The sequence below is a fragment of the Callithrix jacchus genome, chromosome 10 (assembly GCF_049354715.1).
Source record: "Callithrix jacchus isolate 240 chromosome 10, calJac240_pri, whole genome shotgun sequence".
Lineage (NCBI taxonomy): Eukaryota > Metazoa > Chordata > Mammalia > Primates > Cebidae > Callithrix > Callithrix jacchus.
This window is the reverse complement of record NC_133511.1, coordinates 68,720,886-68,744,074: the sequence shown is the minus strand read 5'-3', so window position 1 is coordinate 68,744,074 and position 23,189 is coordinate 68,720,886. Positions and strand designations below refer to the sequence as shown.

General features: G+C 58.2%; 2 protein-coding genes across 5 annotated transcripts; one reads left to right on the top strand and one right to left on the bottom strand.

Annotated features, from left to right (window-relative positions):
- Positions 1 to 1,255: 1,255 nt before the first annotated feature.
- Positions 1,256 to 16,464, top strand: INPPL1 (inositol polyphosphate phosphatase like 1). Of its 4 annotated transcripts, none has more exons than XM_035265522.3 (29): positions 1,256 to 1,363; positions 2,113 to 2,527; positions 5,569 to 5,632; positions 5,726 to 5,876; positions 6,100 to 6,220; positions 6,443 to 6,583; positions 6,817 to 6,910; positions 7,019 to 7,108; positions 7,284 to 7,379; positions 7,480 to 7,630; positions 7,721 to 7,827; positions 8,151 to 8,253; positions 8,366 to 8,562; positions 8,865 to 8,982; positions 9,576 to 9,672; positions 9,941 to 10,079; positions 10,190 to 10,289; positions 10,388 to 10,476; positions 10,750 to 10,831; positions 10,963 to 11,052; positions 11,592 to 11,705; positions 11,845 to 11,933; positions 12,421 to 12,508; positions 12,605 to 12,760; positions 12,988 to 13,066; positions 13,213 to 13,302; positions 14,435 to 15,107; positions 15,359 to 15,492; positions 15,580 to 16,464. In XM_035265522.3, the coding sequence occupies exons 2-29, from the start codon at positions 2,331 to 2,333 to the stop codon at positions 15,668 to 15,670; spliced, it is 3,741 nt and encodes a 1,246-aa protein (XP_035121413.1). In that variant the 5' UTR covers positions 1,256 to 1,363; positions 2,113 to 2,330; the 3' UTR covers positions 15,671 to 16,464. The 4 variants fall into 4 exon arrangements, with proteins under 4 accessions (XP_035121413.1, XP_035121409.1, XP_054097926.1 ...); XM_035265518.3 differs by having other exon boundaries at positions 13,162 to 13,302; XM_054241951.2 differs by lacking the exon at positions 7,019 to 7,108 and having other exon boundaries at positions 13,162 to 13,302.
- On the bottom strand, positions 16,425 to 21,431 carry PHOX2A (paired like homeobox 2A). The gene is made up of 3 exons (XM_009007493.4): positions 21,043 to 21,431; positions 18,490 to 18,677; positions 16,425 to 17,584 (listed from the first exon to the last, which is right to left on the bottom strand). The coding sequence occupies exons 1-3, from the start codon at positions 21,257 to 21,259 to the stop codon at positions 17,138 to 17,140; spliced, it is 852 nt and encodes a 283-aa protein (XP_009005741.2). The 5' UTR covers positions 21,260 to 21,431; the 3' UTR covers positions 16,425 to 17,137.
- Positions 21,432 to 23,189: the final 1,758 nt, after the last annotated feature.

The following is a 23,189-nucleotide window of genomic DNA, read 5'->3' as shown; positions in this document are numbered from 1 at the left end:
TTGGCGCCTTTGTCAACTCCTAGGATTGGTGGATATGCCTATCTTGGGGGTTGCTCTGTCTTCGCACAGCCCTCGGGAGCTGGGCCTGAGCTATCTCTGGATCTCCCAACACCCCTTTCCCTTTGGCTGTTTCCACACTCCTACAACTGTCCCCAGAGAGGCATAGGTTAAGTGTCTGAGAACACCCTGCCAGAGGGTGGCCCAGCTAGGACGAGAACCCAGGTGTGCACTCCTAGTCCAGGTCTCTCCCCCACTACCAAGGATTCCCCTCACACCAGGCTCATCTTTTCTTATACTAGAATGTGACTGATGAGGAAGATGGCACAGATTGTAGGCTGAGTTACTGGGTTCTGGAGGCACCGTTGGGTGGTTGGGTAGATCTATTAATTATTATATTTATCTAGTGTGGAAGGTCCCATCGAGGCCCTTCTACGTTCCAGGCTCTGTTCCAGCTGGGTTAAATCAATGCATATTTGAAATAGAGGAAGGAGCTCGCCGGACTGACCCGGACTCCGTCAACAGGTTCAGCATAGCAAACTGAAAGTTATCTCCCAGGTTAAAGGGAACCTCCCAAGGCCGCCCGTAAGTTGGCGGCGGCGGGCGCCGGGCTGGAGGCCTGCGCCTTTAAGGAGCCAGGGGACGGAGGGGCGGGGCAGGAAGACGACTCCCCGGAGACGCCGCCACCGGCTAGGTCTTTTTTTTTTGGGAGGGGGCGGGCCAGACCATTTCTTGGACTCCACCCCCTTTCCGGCGGCCGAGTCCCCCTTCCGCCCCTGGCGGGAGGGGAGGGGGTCGGAGGGCCTCGGAGCAGAACCAGTCAGGGAGCTCCCCGCTGGGCGTCCGGCCCGTTGAGGCGCAAGTTTGCTGACTCGGAGGGAGCTGCTGGGGCGGGGGCGAGTGCTAATAATACCCGTTTGTCCCGCAGCCGCTCTTTACAGTTTACACAGCTGTCACCTTCGTTCCTCCTTAATTAATAATAAAAATAGCCGCCTTTCGGGAGCGCGGGCGGGGCGCCAGGCCGGGTGCCGAGCGCGGTACAAGCCCGGCCCTCAGAGGCGGCCCCCGCCACAGGATCCCCATTTCCCAGAGCGGGAAGCCGAGGCTCAGCCCCGCGCCGCGAATTGCCCCAGGTTACCCGGCGGGCCAGCGGCTCTGGGACCGAGGCGCGGGGCGGGGTGAGGCGGTGCGCGGTGCTTTCCCCGGGTCCCTGGGGCGGCGCGGGGCGGGGCGGGCGGCGCGGAGGGCGGGGGCGCGCGCGGATGGCCATCTTAAGTGGCCGCCGGGAGCTCAGGGACGTTGTCCGGGGAAGGGGGCGCCGGAGCAGCCCGGGAGGTGGGGGTCTGCGTGCGGCGGCCGGGATCCCGTAAGGGAACTTTCTCCTAAACGGGCCAGGGGAGCTTCCTGACCTCGGACTGCTGAACCCCGCCGAGGCTCGGCCTGCGGGTGTCGGGGGTGGTGCTGGGGAACTTGGCCGAGAGGGGGAAGGGCTCTACCGGGCTGGGAGGGACTGCGTGAGGGGCTCGAGGACGTCGCACCTCTTCTAGGGGAGCGGATCACCATGGAGGGGATCTCCCCGTGGGATTTGCCGGAGTCCGGACCCCGCGGAGTTAGGGGGCTGCATTTCTTGGGAGTTGGGGGGTCTTGCCCGCATAGGTGGAGGGAAGAGGATTCGGAGGGGTCATCCTGGATCCTTCGCAGGTTTGGGGAACTCGATGCAGCCAAGCTGTACTGGGGCCGAGAGAAAAAGCCGTGGAGTGGAATCAGACCTTTATGGGGCATAGGGGTCATATCACTGGGAGAACTGAAGAGCGCTGAATTTTCCGGGGGGTGCCTGGATCCCGAAGTGTCGGGACCAGGATGGGAGGACTTGGATTTTGATGGGGGTTTGGGGACTGGATCTCTTCGGGTGAGTGATGGAGGCAGGATCATCGTGGGGTCTGGGAGATCCCAGGCCTAGCGGGAAGGTGGGTGCACCGTCCCCGCTGGAGGAGGCTGGGGGCAGGGGCATCCAGGGCTGCGGGCGGAGCGGAGGGGGAGGGGGCGGCCGCCGGCTCTGCACTCCGCTCCCGCCCCTCCCCCGCCGCCTCTGAACAAACTTTCTTTCTCTTCAAGTTGAGGCCGGCGCTGCAAGCAGCAGCGGCTGCACGGCGAACCAGGCGGCCTGCGCCGCGGAGCGCGGAGTCCCGACCCTCGACTCTGTCGAGCCCACGGATCCTAAGGCTCGGGCCCCGCGTCCCGGGCCCGGCCCCAGCCCCAGCCTCAGCCCCTAGCGTCCCGGGGCGGATGGCGCGGGGCGGCGGGCCCGGGCAGCGCTGAGCCCTGCGCGGGCCATGGCCTCGGCCTGCGGGGTGCCGGGCCCGGGGGGCGTAGCGCCGGGGGGCGCGCTGGGCAGCCAGGCCCCCGCCTGGTACCACCGCGACCTGAGCCGCGCGGCCGCGGAGGAGCTGCTGGCCCGGGCAGGCCGAGATGGCAGCTTCCTGGTCCGAGACAGCGAGAGCGTGGCGGGGGCCTTCGCGCTCTGCGTCCTGTGAGTGGGGCGGGGGCTCCTTTCGGGCTGGAGGAGACCGGGAGTGCGGGGAGGGCCCGGGTCAGGGTGCCTGGGCTGGTGGGATGCCAGACCCGCCTCCAACCGCCAGAGTAGGGGCCTTGGCTTTCTCCTGGGTCTGAGGAAGGATGCAGGAGCACTTCCTGCTGTGTGCCTTGGGGCACTTTCAGGAGCCTTGAGGGCAGAGGATGTGGGGTTCTGCGGCCCAGTGTGGCTGTGATGGACGAAAAATTCGGGCATTCCCCGGCAGACCCCTTCAGGCATCCTCCAGGGAGCAGGGGAGAGGATGTGTCTTCCACCTTATGTGCAGTCCGGTTTGGATAGGGACTGAGTGGTGAGCAGGAGAGGGAGTCGGGGTAGAGGGACTGACGGGATGTGTGGGATTCCCGGCAGCTTCCTTAGGGCTCCTTTGTGTGCTCTGGGGTTCTGTCTGGCTGTGTATGGCTGGTGGGGGTGGTGGTGGGTGGTGTAGAGAGGAAGGCTTGGGGAAGCAGGGGCTGAGGCTGTATGGAACCTTGCCATTATTTATGAACCAATGAGTGAGGGCTTGAGCCCTGGTTACCTGGCTGTCCTAGCCCCCTGAGCTACGAGTGCTGAGAGCAGAGCTAGACTTGGCGCTTGTCAGAGTGGCTGGGTCCTGCGGCTGTGCCTGTCAGCCAAGTGTGGTAGTGGTGCCTGTCAGCCAAGTGTGGTAGTGGTGCCGGGGTGAGTTAGCACTTACGGTTTTGCAGTCTTCTCCCTGTCCTGTACCCCCTGCCTTGGAGTCTGACACTGAGTTGGCTTCTATGGGCCTCTCAGTGGGAGTAGTGAGTGGGAATCTGGAGGGGGGCTGCTTTATTTAGACCTAGTTATTTAGATCTTTCGTAGCCCTGTGAACTCCCTCCCAAACTCCTCTCCCAATGTCGGTTCCTTACCCCTTTGTTCTCCTGACATCTTTGGTTAGGGGGCACGTTAGCCTAGACCAGGGGAGATTTTTTTTTTTTTTTTGAGACAGTCTCACTGTGTTGCTCAGGCTGGAGTACAGTATCATGATCATGGCTCACTGCAACCTCCGACTTCTGGGTTCAAACGGTTCTTCTGCCTCAGCCTGGCGAGTAGTTGGGATTACAGGCGCTCACCATCAAGCCCAGCTGATTTTTGTATTTTTAGTAGAGATGGTGTTTCACCATATTGGCCAGGCTGGTCTTGAACTCCTGATCTCAAGTGATCCACCCACCTTGGCCTCCCAAAGTGCTAGGATTACAGGTGTGAGCCACCTTGCCCAGCCGGGGGTCATTTTTAATTGTCACAACTGGGATGATGCTATTGACATCTAGTGGGTAGAAGCCAGGGATACTGCTAAACATTCTACAGTACACAAGACAGTCCCTCAAAACAAAGAACTGCAATCCAAAATGTCAGTGGTATGGAGGCTGAAAAACTCTCGCCTAGGCAGTTGACCCAGTAGGGAAGGGGCCCTATAAGTCTCAGCTTATGCCTCAAGTCTGAGGCCCAGTAGGGGGAGACTAAGGAGGGACAGACCAGGCAGATGGATATCTCCTAGTCCTGCCTCCCAGCCCCCTCTGAGGCATACCCCCTAATTAGGCTGGGGAGGGAGGCAGGTGCTGGGTCAGCTGTTGAGTGGGAGGGGGACAGCTGGGGCCTGTCTGGGTGAGGAACATTATTGTCCCAGTAGGGGGAGAATCCTGGCCCCACTGCCAGGGGAGGCTGTGAATGGGGTGAGGGGGTCTCACTGTGAGTGGGGGATTCAGGTTTGCCAGCTGACTGGCTCCTCCCTGAATTTCAAGAGCCTGGGAGTAAGGATCAAATGTCGGCAATCAGATGAGGGCAATATCTTAGATTTGCTTAATACACACACACTTGCTTACCTGTATACATTGCAGGTGCTCATGGATAACATGCAAGACACGCCCCTGCCCCAGCAGGCACAGGCAATCTGACCAGTAGGCCAGGATACCGCTCTGGCTTCTGCCATGGTTTAAAATCCCAACTTGACCTTTCACTTACCCTGTGACCTTAGGCAAATCACTTTCCCTCTTTGGGCCTGTTTCCTTAGCTGGAAAATGGGGATAATAATGTCTACTTAAAAATGTGAGAATTAAATAAGATCTATAGGACACTGGGTACCCAGCCTGTCACAGATAGGATTCAGTCAATGGTATGCTATTGCAATAAACACAGACAGTGTTTATAACAGTCTACCAAGGAACACCCGGTCACAGGCAGACACCCAGCATAAGCAGACAGGAGAGCCCCTGAGGGGGCCATGGTGTTGGGGGGTCCTTACCTCCCTCCTGCCCAACACGGAGAGTGACTCCTCCTGGGTAACTCCTGGGGGGAAACACGCCCTGAGGTGTGGAGGCAGAGGATCTTCCCCCACTGAGTATGCACCTGGCTCAGCTGTCACCTGTTCTGCTGTGGCTGCCGTCTGTCAGCACCCCTCTTGCCCCTCCTTGGCTTGGGGCTCCTAGAGGCCCAGGTCTCCCATGGGGGCCTTCTTCGGTGGGAAAGCCTAGGGTGATGCCCCCACACTCCTTGACAGAACTACCCTAGACATACCTGACTCCGGCAGAGCCAGACAGCAGCATAAACACAGGAGGCACACACATATTAGCATGTTACCTGTGTGTACAACCACAGGTTGTACAGGCTAACCAGGCTTCTGAAGACTCACTCTGGCGGGGGGCCCAGACTGGTACCACAGCCCAGAGGGGCTGTTTAGACAGCTGTGGAGGCTACAAAAGAGCTGCCTGTTGCTTCCTGGGCCCTGCCCTGTGGTGGGTGTGGAGTCTGTAGGTCTGGTGGGGAGAGGGGGGTGTTCTGGTCATTCCTGCCCTTATTGGCAACACTAGGAGGGTGGAAGTGGACCAGCCCATCATTAACCCTGTGCAGTCTGGGCAGGTGGGTTTAGGGAAACCAAGCTGAGGGCATTGGGATGCTGAGCTTGCTGGCAGGAAGAAGGGGTGCTTTGGGTCTTAGACCCCAGCCTGGGGGTGACAGATTCTGGCCCTGCCTTGGTGTAGGTATCAGAAGCATGTGCACACATATCGAATTCTGCCTGATGGAGAAGATTTCTTGGCTGTGCAGGTAGGACCTTGGACCCCTGACCCCTGACCTTGATCCAGCTTAGGGTTTGGGACCAGCTGGCTGACCCTTCCTCCCACCTTTGCTGGCCCACAGACCTCGCAGGGTGTGCCTGTGCGCCGCTTCCAGACCCTGGGTGAGCTCATTGGCCTGTATGCCCAGCCTAACCAGGGCCTTGTATGTGCCCTGCTGCTTCCTGTAGAGGGGGAGCGGGAACCGGACCCTCCAGATGACCGGGATGCCTCAGGTACTAATGTGTGGGTCCCCTCCCTGCCCCTGTCCCTTGGTTCTCCCTGCCTCTTCCCATCCCCGATTCTCAACCCTACCTCTCCTGTAGCCCCCTTGCCTGTGGTCATGATGCTGGCGCCCTTTATCCCTCTTTCCATAAAGTCACTTTACAGCTGCATTATGCCTCCTACTCCACCGTGTGTGGGAGGCCCAGACAGCTGCCCACTGACCCCTGCCCACAGATGGGGAGGACGAGAAGCCCCCGCTGCCCCCGCGCTCTGGCTCTACCAGCATTTCTGCCCACACTGGGCCCAGCAGTCCCCTGCCAACCCCTGAGACTCCCACAACTCCAGCTGCTGAGAGGTGAGACCCCTACCCTATCCACTGAGCAGGAGATCCTTTCTCCTCTGAGAACTGTTTTCCTACTAAAGGTGGAGAGGCCTTCTAAGCCCTCACCAAGGACCCCCACACCACCCTGATTCATCCCGCCCTGGTTGCCACAAATACTGTCTCTTCTAGGGATGGGGCAGGGGTGCTGGGACAGGACAGCAGGACCTCCACTGACTTCTTTACCCCTTCCCAAAGTGCTCCCAATGGGCTAAGCACCGTCTCACACGAGTACCTGAAAGGCAGCTACGGGCTGGACCTGGAGGCTGTGCGGGGTGGAGCCAGCCACTTGCCCCACCTCACCCGTACCCTCGCCACCTCATGTCGGAGGCTACACAGGTATCTGGGACATCCAGCCCCATGCATTACCCTTACTTCTGACCTGTGCTTGCCTGCTCCCTGGCTGTATAGGTGCCCTAACCTCTGACCCTGAACAGTCAACTAGCCACTGCTTGCTGACCTTCCTCACCTGGTACCCTTTATCCTTGTGGTGAGGTGGAGGCTACACCCAGCGCCCCCTTCCCTGTACTTAGGTCTGGGTGGGAATTCTTCTGACCTGATGTCTCCCCTAGTGAGGTGGACAAGGTCCTGTCAGGCCTGGAGATCCTGTCCAAGGTGTTTGACCAGCAGAGCTCCCCCATGGTGACGCGCCTTTTGCAGCAGCAGGTGGGATTGTAGGGAGACCCCTGGGAGGTGGGCTCATGTTCTGGAGCTGCCTGGGAGGCTCTGCTTAGGTGACTGTTATACAAGCCTAGTTCTTTCTCCCCCTACCAGAACCTGCCACAGACAGGGGAGCAGGAACTAGAGAGCCTGGTGCTGAAGCTGTCAGTGCTAAAGGACTTCCTGTCAGGCATCCAGAAGAAGGTGGCATGACCTCTGACCCTTGTCTGCCGATTCACTGGCCACTGTCATTAGCTTAGCACTGATCTCAACCTTGAGTCTACAACTTAACATTGGCCCCAGCATCAGTTGTGTCCCTCCCTGCCCCAGGCTTCAGTCAGGGTGTCCCTTGACTTCACGCTGCCCTTGTTCCCTCCAGGCCCTGAAGGCCCTACAGGACATGAGCTCCACAGCACCCCCGGCTCTGCAGCCATCCACACGTAAGGCCAAGACCATCCCTGTGCAGGCCTTTGAGGTACATGGCAGTGGGGCCTCATGGGGCAAAGGGCGGTTGGAGGGGACTGGGGTGCTGCCTGCCCCAAGGTCTTGTCAGCAGCTTCCCACCTGGCTTGCAGGTGAAACTAGATGTGACCCTGGGTGACCTGACCAAGATCGGGAAGTCGCAGAAGTTCACGCTGAGCGTGGATGTGGAGGGTGGGCGGCTAGTGCTGCTGCGGAGACAGCGGGACTCCCAGGAGGACTGGACCACTTTCACGCATGACCGCAGTGAGCCAGGGCCAGACCTGGGAGGGGTGAGCAGGGGGGAGCCCCCGGCCTAGGGGCACAGGCCCATGTGACCTGTCCTCCATGCCCTAGTCCGCCAGCTCATTAAGTCCCAGCGTGTCCAGAACAAGCTGGGTGTTGTGTTTGAAAAGGAGAAGGACCGGACTCAGCGCAAGGACTTCATCTTTGTCAGTGCCCGGGTGAGCAGCAGGCTGGGCCAGGCCACTGGGGACAGCTGGGGTCCTCACATGGGTGCTTCCCATTGGATGGGAACAGAAGGAACACATGATGTAGGCATGCCATCCCTCCTGGCAGGGGTAGGTCTGACAGGTGAGAGTGTTGAGAACGGGTGGCCTGAGGGTGGATAACATTTACAGCACTGTTACATGCTTGAGCAGTGGGTATACAGTGGAGAACCAGACAGACCCTCTCCTCATGGACATGAGCTGTCTAGCAGGGTATCCCTGTAGAGGGGGGGTTTCCAGGATGCCTTCCTGCTCCTGAGTGGCTACTGTTCCCCCAGAAGCGGGAGGCCTTCTGCCAGCTGCTGCAGCTCATGAAGAACAAGCACTCCAAGCAGGATGAGCCAGACATGATCTCTGTCTTCATAGGCACCTGGAACATGGGTCAGGCACAAGCTTGGGCTGGGGCTGGGGCTGGGGCTGGGGTGGGAGAGAAGGATGGCCCCAGAGCAGGGGCCTAACCCCTCCAGACCCACCTCACCCCCTTCACCTCCAGGAAGTGTACCACCTCCGAAAAACGTGACATCCTGGTTCACATCGAAGGGTCTGGGAAAGACCCTGGATGAGGTCACAGTGACCATACCCCATGACATATATGTCTTTGGGACCCAGGAGAACTCAGTGGGCGACCGCGAGTGGCTGGACCTACTGCGCGGGGGCCTCAAGGAGCTTACGGATCTGGATTACCGCCCGGTGAGGAGGGTCATCTTGTCCAGCCCCCTGTCCTCACACGCCACCTCCAAACTATCCTATTTCATGGGCAGCCCTAGGAGCACAGCCTCACTGGCTTTTTCTCTGGTCCCGGAGCATATCCTTTGGGAGATCTGACCTGAGTCCTTCACGCCACGAGAGGAACCATTTCTCTCCAGTCCCTCAGGAAGAGGGGTGGCAAGCCTTCCTATCCTGTGATGGACACAAAAGTTTATTTATCGTCCAGGGGGAAATGCAGGCAGTGGGTGCAGCAGGGCAGTGGTGACCATGCACTCTCCACCCAGATTGCCATGCAGTCACTGTGGAACATCAAGGTGGCAGTGCTGGTCAAGCCAGAGCACGAGAACCGTATCAGCCATGTCAGTACGTCCAGTGTGAAGACTGGCATCGCCAACACCCTGGGTAAGCAGGGCTGGTGGGTGCCCAAGGGTGGCCGTGTCCCTCTGTCCATGGCTTCTCCTTCCTCTCCAGCCTAGGATCCCCTGTTTTTGGTGATCTTTGCTTCCCCATATATAGGGTACTTTGAACTTTGAAAAGCATATTCATATTTGAAATCTCTCTCAGTCACCTGGGAAGGTGAGACTAGGATAATTACTCACTTTTCACAGATGATAAAACTCAAACCCAGAGTGGTTGAGTGCCCTGTCCAAGGTCACACAGCAAGTAAGTGGTGGATCCAGGCATTGTGCCCAGGTCTCCTGATTTTCAGTCTGGTCCTCTCCCAGGATAGATTCTGTTGAGAATCTGCAGGGCCTTTCAGCTTCACCCTTGGGGCCCCTGTAGACATACATACAGACTCAGGCCATCCACACAGACCATGTGTGCCCAGTGAGGACCCCCAGGGAAGGTGTGGGTATGTGCAGGGGCCCACCCATGTCAAAGTGTCTGGTGGGCTCAGCGGGAGGATCCTCTCATTTTGGCTTTGAGAGGCAGAAGGGAGAGTTGGGAGCCCTCTAAGGGTGACCTGGGCCTTCCTCTCTTGCTTGCCTTAACAGGGAACAAGGGGGCTGTGGGCGTCTCCTTCATGTTCAATGGAACCTCATTTGGATTTGTGAATTGTCACCTCACCTCAGGAAGTGAGAAGACGGCTCGGTGAGGGGCACCTTTCCTGTGGTCTCTTTACACCCACCTCCTGTTCACCTGAGGCCTGTTCCCACTCCCATATCTGAGTCCATGACCCTCCTGTAGGCCTGTCTCCAGAGATTCTCTCCTCTCTTAGCCCAACCCTGACCTTGTCCCCAGGGACCTGGATCCCTACCCCATCCCTGACTCCCAAGATTTCTTCCTTTTATGCCTATCCTTGTCTTCTGGCCCTGACCCTGGGGATCTACTCCTCCCCACCCCACACCCCGCACCCCAGGAGGAACCAGAACTACTTGGACATCCTGCGGCTGCTCTCGCTGGGTGACCGGCAGCTCAGTGCCTTTGACATCTCTCTGCGTTTCACACACCTCTTCTGGTTTGGGGACCTCAACTACCGCCTGGACATGGATATCCAGGTGGGAGCAGGGCCCTGCCCTGGCTGTAGGGAGGCTAAGGACCACATAGGCTATCACCCCTGGCTCTGGTTCAGGAGGAAAGTTTCCAGCCTTTGTGTCCCCCACCCCAGGAGATCCTGAACTACATCAGCAGGAAGGAGTTTGAGCCCCTGCTCAGGGTGGACCAGCTCAACCTGGAGCGGGAGAAGCACAAGGTCTTCCTTCGATTCAGTGAGTGTGGGCCTGGCAGGTGGAGCGGAGGGCTGGGAGGCTTGTGGTATCTCTGGGTGTCAGGGCCCTGAACCCCACCTGTCCCCTGCTTTCCTTAGGTGAGGAGGAGATCTCCTTCCCACCCACTTACCGCTATGAGCGGGGTTCCCGGGACACATATGCCTGGCACAAGCAGAAACCAACGGGGGTGAGCCAAAACAGCATGGGCCTTGGGGGACACCAGGCCTGAGACGAATCAAGAATTTGGGTCAAGGGCGTGGGCCTCTGCAGCTACCACTCTAGCCTCCATGGCCCCTCTGAGAACTTTGGGTGATCCTGGGTATTGTGAGGATCCAAGAAGGGAGGTGGGTCTGGGGCCCCTTGTAATAGAAGTGTGGGGACTCATCAACTCTGAAGTGGGGTCCATGCCAAGCAGCCCCCTAGCTGTCAGTGCTAACCATGCTGCCATCCTCTGCCCCAGGTCCGGACCAATGTGCCCTCATGGTGTGATCGGATTCTGTGGAAATCCTACCCTGAAACTCATGTCATCTGCAATTCTTATGGTCAGAGCTTCCTGGACAGGGTGATGGGAGACCTGGGGTGGTACCCCTCTGGACTCTGCCTTAACTTTGGAAGGCGGAGCAGAGGGCAGGACTATTCCCCCTGAGTCCCCATTCCTATCCCCACTCCCCAGGTTGTACTGATGACATCGTCTCCAGCGACCACTCCCCTGTGTTTGGGACATTTGAGGTTGGAGTTACCTCCCAGTTCATCTCCAAGAAAGGTGACTGTTCCAGATGTGCTTGTGGATGTGGCATAATCTGGGTGGGCACCAGTGGTGGCTTTGGGATGTACCATAGGTTTGACTATATAAGTGTGTGTGGATGTGTACCAGTGAGTGCAGTAGTGTTGCTGAAGGTGTGATGTGTCAGGGTGTCTGTGCACCTGGGCCATCACAAGTGTTGTATGCCCATGAGTATGTGTGTGCATATGTGAATATACATGTATCTGTGTATCTGTGTCTGCCTAGGGCCACGTCTGTGTCCCTGACTATGCCTGAAGGTGTGGCAGGTTGTTGGTGGGTAATCCCACAGGCATTCTGGTCCCAAGTACCCTCTTCAATGGGTCTTTTATCCTTGGGTTGTCTCTTTGCTCTGGTCCAGTGTCTGGGCTCTGGAGTTTCTCCATTGGCAACTTGGGACTGGGGACGCCCCTCCTGGCCCTGCCTCCTGTTCTGCCAGAGCCCCTAATTTCAAATCCCAGGGCCCTGCCTCTGTCCCATTCCTCCTGTGATCCTCTCAGCCCTCCTCCCTTTCCCTGCAGGGCTCTCAAAGACTTCAGACCAGGCCTACATTGAGTTTGAGAGCATCGAGGCCATTGTGAAGACAGCCAGCCGCACCAAGTTCTTCATTGAGTTCTACTCCACCTGCCTGGAGGGTCAGAGGCGGGGCAGGGGCTGGGTGTGGGCCAAGGAGGATGGGAGGCCAGAGGGTGCCCCTAGCAGTCAGCCCCCTACTTAGGGGAAAGGGAAGCTGGGAGGTGGTACTCAGTTGGGTGTCTTCTACCCTCACCCCAGAATACAAGAAGAGCTTTGAGAATGATGCCCAGAGCAGTGACAACATTAACTTCCTCAAAGTGCAGTGGTCTTCACGCCAGCTGCCCACGGTGAGGCTGTGGGCAGGTTCCCTGCTTATGGGTGAGGGCACAGAGAAGGGTGCAGAATAATTTACTGGGGAACCTGCGTGGGAGGGAGTGTGGGGCCAGCAGAGCGTGTGTGTGTGTGTGTGTGTGTGTGTGTGTGTGTGTGTGTATGAATGAGGATAAAGGTCTTTGCTTTATTTTGGGAGGTGGAACCTTGTTGCAGTTTGTTCATTCAGGAGATGCTTCTTGAGCTTTTGCTAAATGTCAGGTCCTGTGTTTCTATGTCCTACTGAGGACATAGAAAATTAGTTACAGTGATGCTAAGCGCTGTAAAAGGCCCGTCCAGGGCTGTGTCTTCTGCATTAAGGATTTGGCTCTTCCCTGAAGAGCTGAGTATGAGTGAGCACAGATGACCTGAGGGAGGGGAATGAGTGGTGTCAGTGGCAGTGTGCAGGAGGAGCAGGGGGAAGTGGCTGGGCTTTGTTCCTCACTGGGCCTCCCTGCTTCCCAGCTCAAACCAATTCTGGCTGATATCGAGTACCTGCAGGACCAGCACCTCCTGCTCACAGTCAAGTCCATGGATGGCTATGAATCCTATGGTGAGGGCTGAGGGGTGCTGACGGGAATAGGAGGAAGCCAGACTAGGGCCCTAGATTGGCTTGGTAATTTGCTGGTCTGTCCCATCTGCCCCTCAGGGGAGTGTGTGGTTGCACTCAAGTCCATGATTGGCAGCACGGCCCAACAGTTCCTGACCTTCCTGTCCCACCGCGGCGAGGAGACAGGCAATATCCGAGGCTCCATGAAGGTGCGGGTGCCCACGGAGCGCCTGGGCACCCGTGAGCGGCTCTACGGTGGGGACTCCACTGGGACGTGAGATAGGGTGGTGTGAACAGATCTAGGAGGGCAGGACCAGGGTTGTGGGGGCATGTTGGAATCTGGGATACCTGGAAGTTCTGTAGCCACAGCTGGGAATAGTCCTGCTCCAAGGCATAGCTGGGAAAGGGCTAGCAGGCCCAGTGGGTGTCTGTGGGATCCAGGAGCCCAGGTCTCCTCTGAGTCTCCCTTCCTGCCCCCTCAGAGTGGATCAGCATTGATAAGGATGAGGCAGGAGCAAAGAGCAAAGTCCCCTCTGTGTCCCGAGGCAGCCAGGAGCCCAGGTGAGCTAGGGCTGTGTTGAATGTCATGTGAAAGGGTACCTAGGGGCATCTAGTCAGCCCCACTTCATCTCCCCTCTCCTGTACATCCCTGGCAGGTCAGGGAGCCGCAAGCCAGCTTTCACAGAGGCCTCCTGCCCGCTCTCCAGGTTATTTGAAGAGCCAGATAAACCGCCACCAACTGGGAGGCCGCCAGCCCCACCCCGAACAGCTGCCCGGGAGGAGCCCTTGACCCCCAGGTGAGAGGAGAAACCTGTCACCCCACCCCAGCCAATTATCCATCACTATCCCCTGCAGGATCTCAGGGGTGGCCTGGGGATCATCAGCTGCTTGGGTGCTCTGCCACTCTGTGGTTAGAAGTGCTGTGCCCTTACATCTGTGGCTACTTTGGCCAGCCAGACCACCCTTAGGTGTGGCTCTGAGTCAAAAGGAGCACAGTCAGCCTTTCCTCTCAATTCCGCCTTTTAAAATGGAATTGGAAATTGTTTTTAAGACAGTTCCGTCCACGTAAACAGACCTAGCTTGAGCCTTCTATTTGGAGGAGGCACACGGCTTGGCCTGGGATTTCCCAGGGTACCTTCTTTGGAACTCTGTCCTGCAAGAGGCCCCACTTGGAATGGGTTTGTGGTCAAATGGGTTTGGGAAATACTTTTTTCTAGATTCTTTTCTTAGACATTCCCAGTGCACATTAGTATTAGCAAAAGCTCTGAGCATGTGGACAGGAAGGAAACTTCTTTTCAACTCTGTTTAATATAGTTTCCCAAACTTAATGGGCCAGGAAGCTTATTTTCCACATAATAACTGTTACCGTCCTGGGGAATTGGTGCTCTGTGTTACACTTTGGGAAAGTGACGATTGCTTTCTAATTATATCCAATTGTTGCTTAAACTTACAAACTCCTAGGTTCAGTTTGGTACTTTTTACTCATCTTCAGTTGTCAGTCACTGGGGTTTTATTCCCAGGCTTGAGTAAGACCCACGTAAATCTCTGAGAAAGATTCTGCAGTGGATTGACCACAGGTGCCTTGAGAGGCTTTCCAAACCTGGCCTCTCATTAGAGGGTTTACTTGCCCTGTCTTCTGGCACCTCTATTCTGACCCATTTAAGCTCTGGTTTCACGGTTACATATAAAGTTATGAAAGCTCTGAGAATCTTAGCAAGTGAGGCGCAGGACTGTAGGGTTATCTATTCCAAGGGTTATCTTCTCCCTGACTTTAGAGATGAAGAAGCTAAGGGCAGGTGATGTGCTTAAGGTCATGGGAAAGTCTAGGACCAGGGGCCCTTCTGACCCCCATCCAGTTCTCCCACTGCTCCCACTGCCTTAGACCTGGGTTGCTGGGTCCTGGCTTAGTCATCCTTTTTCCACACTCAGGTTGAAGCCAGAGGGAGCTCCTGAACCAGAAGGGCTGGCAGCGCCCCCACCCAAGAACAGCTTCAATAACCCTGCCTACTACGTCCTTGAAGGGGTCCCGCACCAGCTGCTGCCCCCGGAGCCACCCTCGCCTGCCAGGGCCCCTGTCCCACCTGCCACCAAGAACAAAGTGGCCATCACAGTGCCTGCTCCACAGCTTGGGCGCCACCGACCCCCTCGTGTGGGAGAGGGGAGTTCTTCAGATGAGGAGTCTGGAGGCACTCTGCCCCCTCCAGACTTTCCCCCTCCACCACTGCCAGACTCAGCCATCTTCCTGCCCCCCAGCCTGGATCCTTTACCAGGGCCAGTGGTCCGGGGTCGTGGTGGGGCTGATGCCCGTGGCCCACCGCCTCCTAAGGCCCATCCAAGGCCCCCACTGCCCCCAGGCCCCTCACCATCCAGCACTTTCCTAGGGGAAGTGGCCAGTGGGGATGACCGGTCCTGCTCGGTGCTGCAGATGGCCAAGACGCTGAGCGAGGTGGACTATGCCCCTGCTGGGCCTGCACGGTCAGCACTCCTCCCAGGCCCTCTGGAACTGCAGCCACCCCGGGGACTGCCCTCTGACTATGGCCGGCCCCTCAGCTTCCCTCCACCCCGCATCCGGGAGAGCATCCAGGAGGACCTGGCAGAGGAGGTGTGTGGAGCAGGGTGGCTGGCTGGGTGTATCTGAGGACTGTGCTTGCCTACAGACTGGTACCATTTCACTGCACCATTCAGCACTCAGGATGTCCCCTCTACCCTGAACTGAGCACCAGGAAGTTGGGAGACACATGAAGCAGCCCAGCCCTTCCCTCCTTTTCCCCAGACCATGTGGTAGAATGTGACTGTCTGCAGGTGTTTCTATAGGGGGCAATGAGCTCCCCCTGATACGCCCTGTTTTCTTAGGCTCCATGCCCGCAGGGCGGGCGGGCCAGCGGGCTGGGCGAGGCGGGCATGGGCGCCTGGCTGCGGGCCATCGGCTTGGAGCGCTATGAGGAGGGCCTTGTGCATAATGGCTGGGACGACCTGGAGTTTCTCAGGTGGGGGAGGGGCTGACCCCGGGGGCGGAGCTGGTGCCTTCAGGACCCCCTAGCTCATCTCACCTCCCAGCCTCTTTTACCCCACAGTGACATCACCGAGGAGGACCTGGAGGAGGCTGGGGTGCAGGACCCGGCTCACAAGCGCCTCCTTCTGGACACCCTGCAGCTCAGCAAGTGATAGCAGAGGCACCACAAAGCTGCGAACTCAGTGCCCCTCCCTGCTACCAAGGCCCAGCTATGGCCCCAGGGTTGGAAAGTTATGAGTGTCAGGGCAGTATCTCTTTGCCTATTATTGGGGTGCCTATTTATTGGGGATCTGCATTCCCCACTACCCAATCATTTGGAGCCCTAATGAGGACATCCTGTCCGTGGCCTTTTTAGGCTCAGGGCAGGTCAGTTGCCATCCTGTCCGTGGCCTTTTTAGGCTCAGGGCAGGTCAGTTGCCATGGTTACTGAGGACCCTGGTTACTCTGGTGCTGTCCTTTTACTGGACCCCACCTCCCAGCCCTAGGGGTGCCTGCAGGAGTCCAGTTGGGTACGTCTGGGCCCCCACTTTTACCGGTGTTTCTATGGCCCTCCACCTGGCCTGAACCACAGGAGAGGAGCTCAGCTAGGACTTCCCCTCTCCCGCTGGGGGTGGGGGTGGGTGTCCATCCGGAAATGAAGGAATAGCCCGAGAACCGGGCTGGGGTTTATTTAAGCTGTTTTGTGTGGGTTTGGGGAGGGAGGGCACCTTAATATTATTGGGGTTGGTTGGGGTGGGGCAGGATCTCAGCCATAAAGTGCCAGTTTGCTTAGTTCTCTTTGTCTCCTGGTCTGTGCTGCCCTGTGCTGGGGATGCAGGGCGGTGCAGGGAGGGAGGTTCCTCGCGGGTCTCAGCCTGGGACAGGGTCTTGCAGGCAGCCTGTCCCCATCCTGGGCACTCAAAAGGGTTTCAGTGTGATGTCGTCAATAAATTAAATTTTATTTGGATTGAGTGAAACTCACCTCAATAAATTACAAGTTTTTCAAAGAAAAAGGACAACCAAAAAAATTGGAAAAAAGGGAACCCCTCTGTCCCATTCCTTGGGCAGCCCCTCCAGTCCTCTAACAGGTCCACTCTGTGCCAGATGGGCTAGGGAAGAGAGGGGATACAGGAGAACTGACACTGGCCACTGATTATCCCGGCGACCACCAGCCTCTGTACGGGTGGGGTTAGGGCAGGTGGGCCTGCAGCATGGGGCAGCGGGCTCTTCTGGTCACCAAAGTAAGGAGTAACCCAGCCATTGCAGAGCCAGGGAAGTCGGCCCTGAGGGGTGAGTCAGCGGACTCTCGTGATCACCAAGGTAAGGGGGGACCCAGCCGCTTCAGAGCCAGGGAAGGGGGCTGTGCCGCTTCTTGAGGACCTTCACTTTGAGGGCACTGTGTTACCGACAGGCCTTATGTGATCCCGCCTCCAAAGAAGGCCAAGCTAGAGGGTGGGTGAGGATGAGAGTGGCCCTGACTTGGTCTCCAAAATTGGGGAGGACACACCCAGGGGTGAGACAGTAGAGAGTGGGGACGGATGGGAACTTCCAGATGGGTGGCCAGGATGGGAGGGGCTGTCAGGTCCTGGAGGGGCAGGGATGTCTTTGGGGGCAGGCTAGGAGCCTCCAGAGGCCGGCAGCTAGAAGAGATTGGTCTTCAATGCGGGGCCGGGCTTCCGGTGAAAGGAGGACAGAACCCCGGAGAAGGGCCCGGGGCCCGACTCCGGCTGCCAGGCCTTAAGTAGTTCGGCTGCGCCAGCGCCGGGTCCGCCGCCCCCACCGCCCGTCACGCCGGCCCACAATGCGCCCTTGAGCGGCTGTGGCCCTGGCCCAGGCCCCGGACCGGAGCCCAGGGCGACAGGCAGTGGGCTGGGGCTCAGGCGCGGACTGGCTAGGCCAGGTGCAGGCGGCGGCGGCAGCGACGCGGTACTGTCGGGCGTGGGGCTGCACGTGGACTCCTTGGAGTCGTCGTCCTCGGAGGAGCAGCGCGCCTCGCCCTTTTTGGTGCCCGCCGTGCCCGCAGTGCCCTTGGCGCTGGCCGCGCGCTCCTGTTTGCGGAACTTGGCCCGGCGGTTCTGGAACCAGACCTGCGGGCACAGGGGCCAGTCAGCCTGGAGAACGCATGGGGTCAGCCCACGGCCGCAAGGCTCAAGTGAGATCCTGGTTTGGAAATAACCCGGCCTGGGTTCTTACTAGTTGGAGGGGCCTTCGGCCCTTCAGTACATTCACAGCCCGCTGCCTTCTGCGCGCTCCTCTGGCTCCTGCCTCTAGATCCCTGGGTTCTTGCCCTTGGGATCCACTCACCCGCGGACTCCGCTGCCTCCCAGCACTCTTGGTCTCCTGGAGGGGACCCTGCCGTCGTCCCCCTCACCCTAAGTTCTTCCCCCAATTTCTTCTTTTAGGAAGCTCTGGGATTTCCCTCCTGGAGTGTTCCAGGGCTGTGGAGAGCAGTTTAGGGCACCAGAAAAACCTTTTGTTCAGGGCGTCCAGTCAAGGCGTACCAACTGAACATCTGTACACAGAGTTGTACAAACAGACTGCTCTAGCTCGGCTCTCTTTGGCCCTGCGCCTGCCACAACCTCAGCCTCCCGGGCTCCGGGTTTTCAAAGCTGCAGCGCCGGGGTAGGGAACCCCAGGGGTGCTAACTGGCAAGCTCCCACTCCTCCTCAGCTCCGCCTTGAGGTCTCCTAGGGCTCCCACTCCTCCCTCCTAGCTCAAGCATCACTTGGAATGTCCTGCCCTAGGAGGGAGACAGAGCGGAGGTAGCCTGAATCAGAGTGGAGGCAGCCTGGAGCTAAACAGATCAGGTCTCCCAAGGGTCTCCAAGTCCCGGCCCTGCTGCCTCCTGAGGCTGCCCAAACACCCTAGGACCGCGCCCTGCCTTCGGGCTGCATCTGCCTAGATTTCCCCCACCCCAGGTGTCAGGCATTAAGTTCCCACACCTCCTTCCAGGCGCACACAATCTCGAACACACACGTGTGTATACACGCACCTGCACGCGAGCCTCAGTGAGGTCGATCTTGAGCGCCAGCTCTTCACGTGTGTAAATGTCGGGGTAGTGAGTCTCCGCGAAGACGCGTTCCAGTTCCTTAAGCTGCGCGCTGGTAAACGTGGTGCGGATGCGCCGCTGCTTGCGCTTCTCGTGCAGGCCAGATGGCTCTGGGAAGAACTTGTAGGGCACTGTGGGTGTGTGCAGGAGGGAGGGCAACGAGGATGGGGGAGTGAGAGGCAGAGCTTAACCCCTTGTGCCCAGCTCCAGGGGGAATCGCACATTTCCCCTGTCCCTGGCCCGGTCCCTGGTCTAGGTCCTGGCAGCCTGGGGCCAAGCGTCCTCCCTATCACTCAATGAAGCTGGTGGGATAAAGGCAGACGGAGATCAGGGAGACTTGAGCCCCAAGAGCCGCCAAGGGGAAACCATAATACTCCAGCCAAGACCCCCACCACTGTGGTCGCCCTCCTCCCATGCCCTGTTCCCTCCACCTCCCCCTGTTCCCTGCACCCCCACTCAACCCCTTGCTCCAGCCCCTCCCTTCCTTTCTGTCAGCTCATCTGCTCCCTCACTTCAGGCCAGTCCCGGCCCTGGATGTCTGTCAGGTCTCATCACCATTGCCAGTCTCCCCACTACCCAGTTCTGGGCCAAGGCTCTGCAACAGAGACCCTCCCACTGGCCCTCTATTCAGCCCTACCACCAACCTTCCCAGCGGCTCTCAGCTGTATACAGATTTGTCTCCCTCTGCCTATCCGCCTCTCCCCATTCCCAAGCCTCATTTCTTCAATCCTGCCCCACACCCCTGATCCCCATTCTCCCTTAGATGTTTGCCTCTCCTTTTCCTTGTCTTCCTCCATTTGAATCTCTCTTCATTTTTCCCCTTCTCGGCCACTCTTCTCTTTTAGAAGACTTCTTCCATCTTCTCTTTGCCCTTCTTCCTCCCCAGGCACCTTCTCCATGTCCCTTCTCCTCCAAAGCCAACACTCAGCCCCCAACTCTCTTCCTATACCCATCCCAGTCTCCACTGCCCCACAGACAGTGTCTCCAACAGTATTTCCCTTCCTTGTCTCTAACCCTGGTTTAGATCATCATATTCATCAGTGGTCTCCAATCTCCATCTTTGTCCATCTTTCTAGGTCTCCATATCCCTTGGTTCTTGCCTCCAGCACCCCATTTGTATCCCCATCTTCCTCATCTCTAATCTATCTTGGTCCCATCAACTGATTTTTATCTGTCTCCCCAACTCTGAGTCCCCATTTCTCCTAGGATTTCCAGTGCTTCCACCTTTGCTCCCATCTCTGCTTATCCCCATTTCCCTGGTCTCAAAACCCTGTATCTCTGGAGCCTGTCTCCCCTCTCCCTAATTCCTGCCCTCATGGTTCAGGATACCCAATCTCCCCACCCTGGTTCTCATTTTTTGTATCTCTCCCCACAATCCCCACCCTAAGGATTTTTTTTTTTTTTTTTTTTTTTTTTGAGATGGAGTCTCATTCTGTGGCTCAGGCTGGAGTGCAATGGCACAGTCTCAGCCCGTTGCAACCTCTGCCTCCCGGTTTCAAGCAATTCTCCTGCCTCAGCCTCCCAAGTAGATGGGATTAAAAGTGTGGGCCATCACGCCTGGCTAATTTTTTTTTTTGTATTTTTAGTATAGATGGGTTTCACCATGTTGGTCAGGCTAGTCTCGAACTCCTGACCTCAAGTGATCAACCCGCCTTGGCCTCCCAAAGTGCTGGGATTACAGGCTCACACCCGGTCTTCTACTTGGGTCCCCGGTGGTTTTCTCATGAGGAAAAGAAATAAGAAAATTCCATAGGGCAAGCTGGGACTCAAATCAGAGGGATGGGATGACTGAGAAGTTCAGTGAGGTTTGGACAGGGACTTAGATCAAAATCTTGGGGATGCCGGAGCTGCTTCTGGGTTCTGCAGGACTCTAGCTGGGAGGGTCTGTAGGGAAATGGGAAAATACAAGTGGTTTAATGACCCGGGCCCCTTTATTGCGGGCTACTAGAGCTGGTTTTGGTGGCTGCTGAAGAGCTCGGGCCCAGGCAGGACGGGTCCAAGACAGGGCGGGAGGGGCCTGACGGCCACCAGGCCTCTAGGAAGCTTCCCCTCTGGGCAGCTCAGCTTCCTGCAGAGGTCCTTGCTGGGGGGTCATGCATCTTGTGGGGCAGGGGTGATGGGCTGGGGTGATACGTGTTGATAGGACTGAGCTGGGAGCCTTTTTCAAAGATCCAGGGCTTGTAGAGATTTAGTGATCAGTCTTTGCTGGTGGGGAGGGGAAGGCCTTGTTAGGGGCCCAGAGGTGGATGGGGATCTATTTCCTTCACCTGAAGGGTACAAGACAGAGATTTGGCAACGAGAAAAACAGGAGAGATGAGAGGGCGAGGCTCATGCTTGCGGAGGGGAATCTAGTATTCTGGGGGTCTCTCGGGGCATTGGAGGGTCTGGCCAAGGCAGGAATGGGGGCGGCTGAGGGGGACAGTCGCATTTATTTGGCAAGCGGGCCCGGGGATTCTGCAGGAATTGGAGGGAGAGCTGGGCATGGGCTGCGCTCACCTGCCGAGTAGGGCGCGGGCTGGTGGTCGCGTAGGGCGCCAAGCGCGCAGTTGGAAGAGCCGAGTGCGGGGCAGGGCGGCCCTGCCGCGGGGAAGGTGGGCCGCAGGGGGCTGTATTGGAAGCCGCCGGGCTGGCTGCAGGCGCCAAAGTCGCCGTAGGCGGACGCCTCCATGGCCGCCACGCACGAGTCGTACGAATTGAGGTAGGAGTAGTCCATCGGCCCGGGGGGCGGGGGCGGGGGCCGGGCCGGGCCGGGTCGGGGTCGGGGTCCGGGTGGAGGTCGGAAGGGAGGTTCGAGCGCCAGGCTCCAAGGACCCGAGGCTAGCTCTGAGCGCCCGAGAGTCCGCCCGCCCCGTCGCGGCCGCACTCCGCCCGGGTGCAACGCAAGTGCAGCTGGCCGGGTCCGCGCGCCTTTTAACGCGCAGGACCCCGCGGAGGGGGCGGGGCGGGGCGAGCTCGGGAGGGGCGGGGCCTGGGCGGCCCAGAACCCGCCCTCAGCCGCCCCGACCCCCACCCCAAAGGGTCCCCGCCGCCCGTTTAGGGCTCTATGTATATGGAGCGGGGATGCGCGGGACCCTATCCCCGGTGTCCCTATCCTGTCCCAGACCAGACCTTCGGACCCTACAGAGAGTCCGAGGCCTGAGGGTCCCGACCCCTTTCCCCGGCCTCCCCAGCTGGGGCCCCGCGGAAGGGAGGCGAGGCAGGCCTGGCCGCGCTCGTGTGAAGAAGTTAATTCAATTCGCTCTGATAACCGAGTTATTCCGATCCGGCCCCTCTACCCCGCCCCTAGCGAGGTCCCAACCCCGTGGAGACTGCGGAGGCGGCCCAGGAAAAGGGATGGAGACCGGGAAGAGACGGAGCCTGGGATGGGGACAGGGAGGGGACGTGGGTAGACAGAGGAGGCAGAGACCAGGAGGGATTGGGACAGAAACAGTGATGGAGACAGGGGCAAGAGATACTGGTACACAGAGGGAGACGGGATGGAGCGCGGACAAGGCAGAGACAGGAGATGAGGGTAAGAGAGAGACATGGGGAGACAGGGACGGGGGGGGGGGGGGGACAAGAAAAGTGTGAGGCAGGCAAGGAAACAGAAGGGGTCGGATGAAACACGGACGGCAACCAGGATTGCTACGGAGAACAGGAGAGGGATGAGAGAAAAACAGAGGCAGAAATCGTGAGACAGACACATGCCCAGGGACAGTCTCAGAGAGACAGGGCCAGGGACAGCTACGAGCGCAGGAGCAGAGACTGAAGGCGGAGAGAAAGCACCTCTGGGGAGCTTAGACGTGAGCACTGGAGGACAGAGGGGGCCCAGCGATGGTGCTGGAGGCTCTGGGGGGCAGCCCCCAAAGGGCTGTGGAAGGGGAGAGTTGTGGGAGCCAGGTCCCTCTACCCTGACTTGTCCCGAGGCCCACACGACCCTGCACATTCAGGGCCCGCCCACCTTTCCCTCCCCCCAGTTCCCTCAACTCCATCTGTGGTGTGCGACCCTCTCACGTGGCCTTGGGCACAGGGTGTGTTTGTGATGGATGTCAGGAAGGGAGCGCGCCCCATGGACTCTTTATTGTTCTTCAGTCTCTTACTCCTGTCCTCCAGAGACCCCCTTTTTTTCTCCAGGAAAACCATCTAGACTCAGTCTGCACTTGGCTACAGACATCCCTGCACAGATTCGGTCACCAGCTCTTCGTGCTCCCGCACAGCAGGACCCATTCAGAATCCTCGCCAGGAGAACGAAACAGAACTCCTCCGCCGCTACTGAGCTGAGTCGGGCAGCTCAGTCCACTCAGCCCCCAGCCTTCTCCATCGATCTTGGCAGGTCCTGCAGATGGGGAGTCCAAGACTCAAGGAGAAGCCGCAGGGAAGGGCGTGTCTTTGTTTCCAGCTGAAGTCCTTGGGGCTTAATAGAAGGACTCCTGGAATTCTCCCCAAGTTTGTCAGGACAGAGGGAAATGCATCTCTCCTCAGGTAATCCCTCCCCACCATCTGTTTTGGGCTTCGCAAGAGGACTCTCCATGCCCGATCTCTGTAACCACTCCATGCCAGGGGATTTCTTCGAGGTTTCTCAAATTACCTTCTTTCAAAAAAATTTTTTTTATTGTGGTAAAATACACATTACCTAAAATTTACCATCGTAGCCATTTTAAGCT

Excerpts from the sequence above, each read along its gene's own strand:
- PHOX2A (XM_009007493.4), bottom strand. The coding sequence starts at position 21,259 with ATGGACTACTCCTACCTCAATTCGTACGACTCGTGCGTGGCGGCCATG. Across the intron at positions 18,678-21,042 it reads GCCCGCGCCCTACTCGGCAG|TGCCCTACAAGTTCTTCCCA; the intron begins GTGAGCGCAGCC and ends ACACACCCACAG. Across the intron at positions 17,585-18,489 it reads TCACTGAGGCTCGCGTGCAG|GTCTGGTTCCAGAACCGCCG; the intron begins GTGCGTGTATAC and ends CTGTGCCCGCAG.
- INPPL1 (XM_035265518.3), top strand. The coding sequence starts at position 2,331 with ATGGCCTCGGCCTGCGGGGTGCCGGGCCCGGGGGGCGTAGCGCCGGGG. Across the intron at positions 6,584-6,816 it reads TCATGTCGGAGGCTACACAG|TGAGGTGGACAAGGTCCTGT; the intron begins GTATCTGGGACA and ends TGTCTCCCCTAG. Across the intron at positions 9,673-9,940 it reads GGAAGTGAGAAGACGGCTCG|GAGGAACCAGAACTACTTGG; the intron begins GTGAGGGGCACC and ends CCCGCACCCCAG.